A 2,218-nucleotide genomic window follows, 5' to 3' on the forward strand; every position below is an offset into this window, starting at 1 on the left:
AAATAATATAAGGTTTGTTTTTGTGATTAAAGTGTAATAATGATAGACATGAACTTTTTATAGAACATTTTATGTACATGTCTTGAAGCTTTCACAGTGCACCGCAGCAAGTGAACCTACAGTTAGATGTGTTGTAGGAAATCATGTGAGAAGACGACAGTATCTGTCTTGTCTCTATTTCCTACATTTCTTCTTCTGTTTTTCTCTCTTTCTCTGACTACATGGAGCGACTGTGTATAAGTTGTCATCATTCATGTTGTTGGTCTGTTGCTATCATCGCTGTCCATCCTGCAACGACACAGAGAGGCCAACAGCTTGTCTACAGCTCCTTTCCTACTGAAAACATACAGGAACACGTCTGCAAGAGGACTGAACCTTACAAACATGAAAGACACAACATCGAGGGCATCATTATATTTGGCTTCTTCTACAAGGAACCAAATGATGGAGGGCAAGAACAACAGTGTGTAAATAAGTAGAACCAGAATCAAAACTGCAACAATTCGTCGTTTTTCATCAGCAGGGACACTAATGGCTGCAGACAGGGCTTTAACGGTCCCACGCAGGAAGAATATGAACAGAGGGAAGGGAAGGAGGAGGAAGACTGCAGAGGGGATTAGCATGTCATCTGAATCAGCCAACAAAACCATAGAGAAGAAAGTCACAAGAGGAAGGGTCCAGACCACGACACAGACCACTACAGAGGCCTTGATGGTTCGTCTGAAGCGGTACCACAGCGGCCAGGCGATGACCAGATACCTGTGATACAACATAGACACACAGATTCTTTGTAGAGCTTCTGAATTATATCATGTATAATACAAACACTATATACAGTATACATATATAAAAAGGTCAGACATGTAGCTACACAAATACTGAATAAACTGATAGCTACCTTTCCAGGGCGACACACACCATGAAGCCAACACTCGCCATCAGACCCCAGAGGTAAATAAAAAGGAAGATTATTGTGATGATTGAATCCTCAGGTAGTACCACTTCAACGATCATGCAGCAGAGTTGAATGAGGTCAGAAATCAGAAGGTTGATGATGTAGATCGGAGCCACGTGATCGTTTCTGACCTGCAGGAAAACATTGGTAGAAAAACTCATGATCTTTGCTGATGACACGTTGTCATCTTACTCTGCTCAACATTTACAGTCAGATGTATTTTTCACCAAACTCTCATTGGTTCCTACTTTCTCATTCATCATGTACTCACCAGAGAACAAACTCCATGGATGGCCACTAGGGTCAAAGGAAGGCTGATACAAATGATAATGCATGTCACCACGTACATGAAAGGTTCATTATCATAAGAGACGGTGGTGCTGTTATTGTAGCTTCTGTTCTGTGAGGTGATGTTAATGAAGGAATCTTCCATTCTTCACTGTGAAACCTGTTGTTTGAGAGATCAGCAAGTGTTTTAACATCTACCTCACATTGTTCAGTGATAATACTAAAGCTGTGAAGTGCTGTTCACACAAATACAGTACAACTATAGTTCAGGATAAATCTTAGTGATCCAGCATTTTAGCACAAATCTCAAGTTACTGGTATTTAAGGCAAGAGAGTGTAAAAACAGAGACTAAATACAACTGTAGATTACTGTACACCTACAGTCCAGTCCCCTTGTTATGTATCAACACCTTTACAGTTTTAATGTATTAGGTTAAACATTGATTAAGAGAAGTAATGTAACACAAACTTTACCTTTGAAAGCTGGTGGACCACAATCTGGATGTGCTTCTTTCACCAGAGTCTGATGTTTTCTCCTCTGTATCCACAGTCTAGTGACGTGAAATGCAGTAATGTAGCAAGATATGAAACGAGGGAGGTTCATGATGGTAAGACGTGGTTTTCTACAGAATTCATTTCTGCATCATTTTTGTTTATACTCTCTATTATTCTTTCTCTGCCTACATGGAGCGACTGTGTATAATTTGGCATCATTCATGCTGTTGGTCTGTTGCTATCATCGCTGTCCATCTTGCAATAACACAGAGAGGCCAACAGCTTGTCTACAGCTGCTTTTCTACTGAAAACATACAGGAACAAGTCTGCAAGAGGACTGAACCTTATGAAAGTGTGAGACACATAATTGAAGGTATTGCTTTGAGTTTAAATATACAAAAATAAAAGCATGTGGAACTTCAATAAATAGCAGTGTGTGCGATAAATAGATAGATAAATAGATAGATAAATAGATAGATA

General features: G+C 39.6%; 1 protein-coding gene across 1 annotated transcript; it reads right to left on the reverse strand.

Annotated features, from left to right (window-relative positions):
• Positions 1–49: 49 nt before the first annotated feature.
• LOC111645439 (G protein-coupled receptor 4-like) lies at positions 50–1,794 on the reverse strand. Its single transcript, XM_087170535.1, has 4 exons — positions 1,718–1,794; positions 1,227–1,403; positions 899–1,086; positions 50–759 (listed from the first exon to the last, which is right to left on the reverse strand). Exons 2-4 carry the CDS (start codon positions 1,386–1,388, stop codon positions 252–254), a joined length of 858 nt encoding a protein of 285 aa, XP_087026661.1. The 5' UTR covers positions 1,389–1,403; positions 1,718–1,794; the 3' UTR covers positions 50–251.
• Positions 1,795–2,218: the final 424 nt, after the last annotated feature.

This window comes from Seriola lalandi, unplaced genomic scaffold (genome assembly GCF_002814215.2).
Source record: "Seriola lalandi dorsalis isolate HSWRI2012SDOR001 ecotype SW California unplaced genomic scaffold, Sedor1 jcf7180002054952, whole genome shotgun sequence".
Classification (NCBI taxonomy): domain Eukaryota; kingdom Metazoa; phylum Chordata; class Actinopteri; order Carangiformes; family Carangidae; genus Seriola; species Seriola lalandi.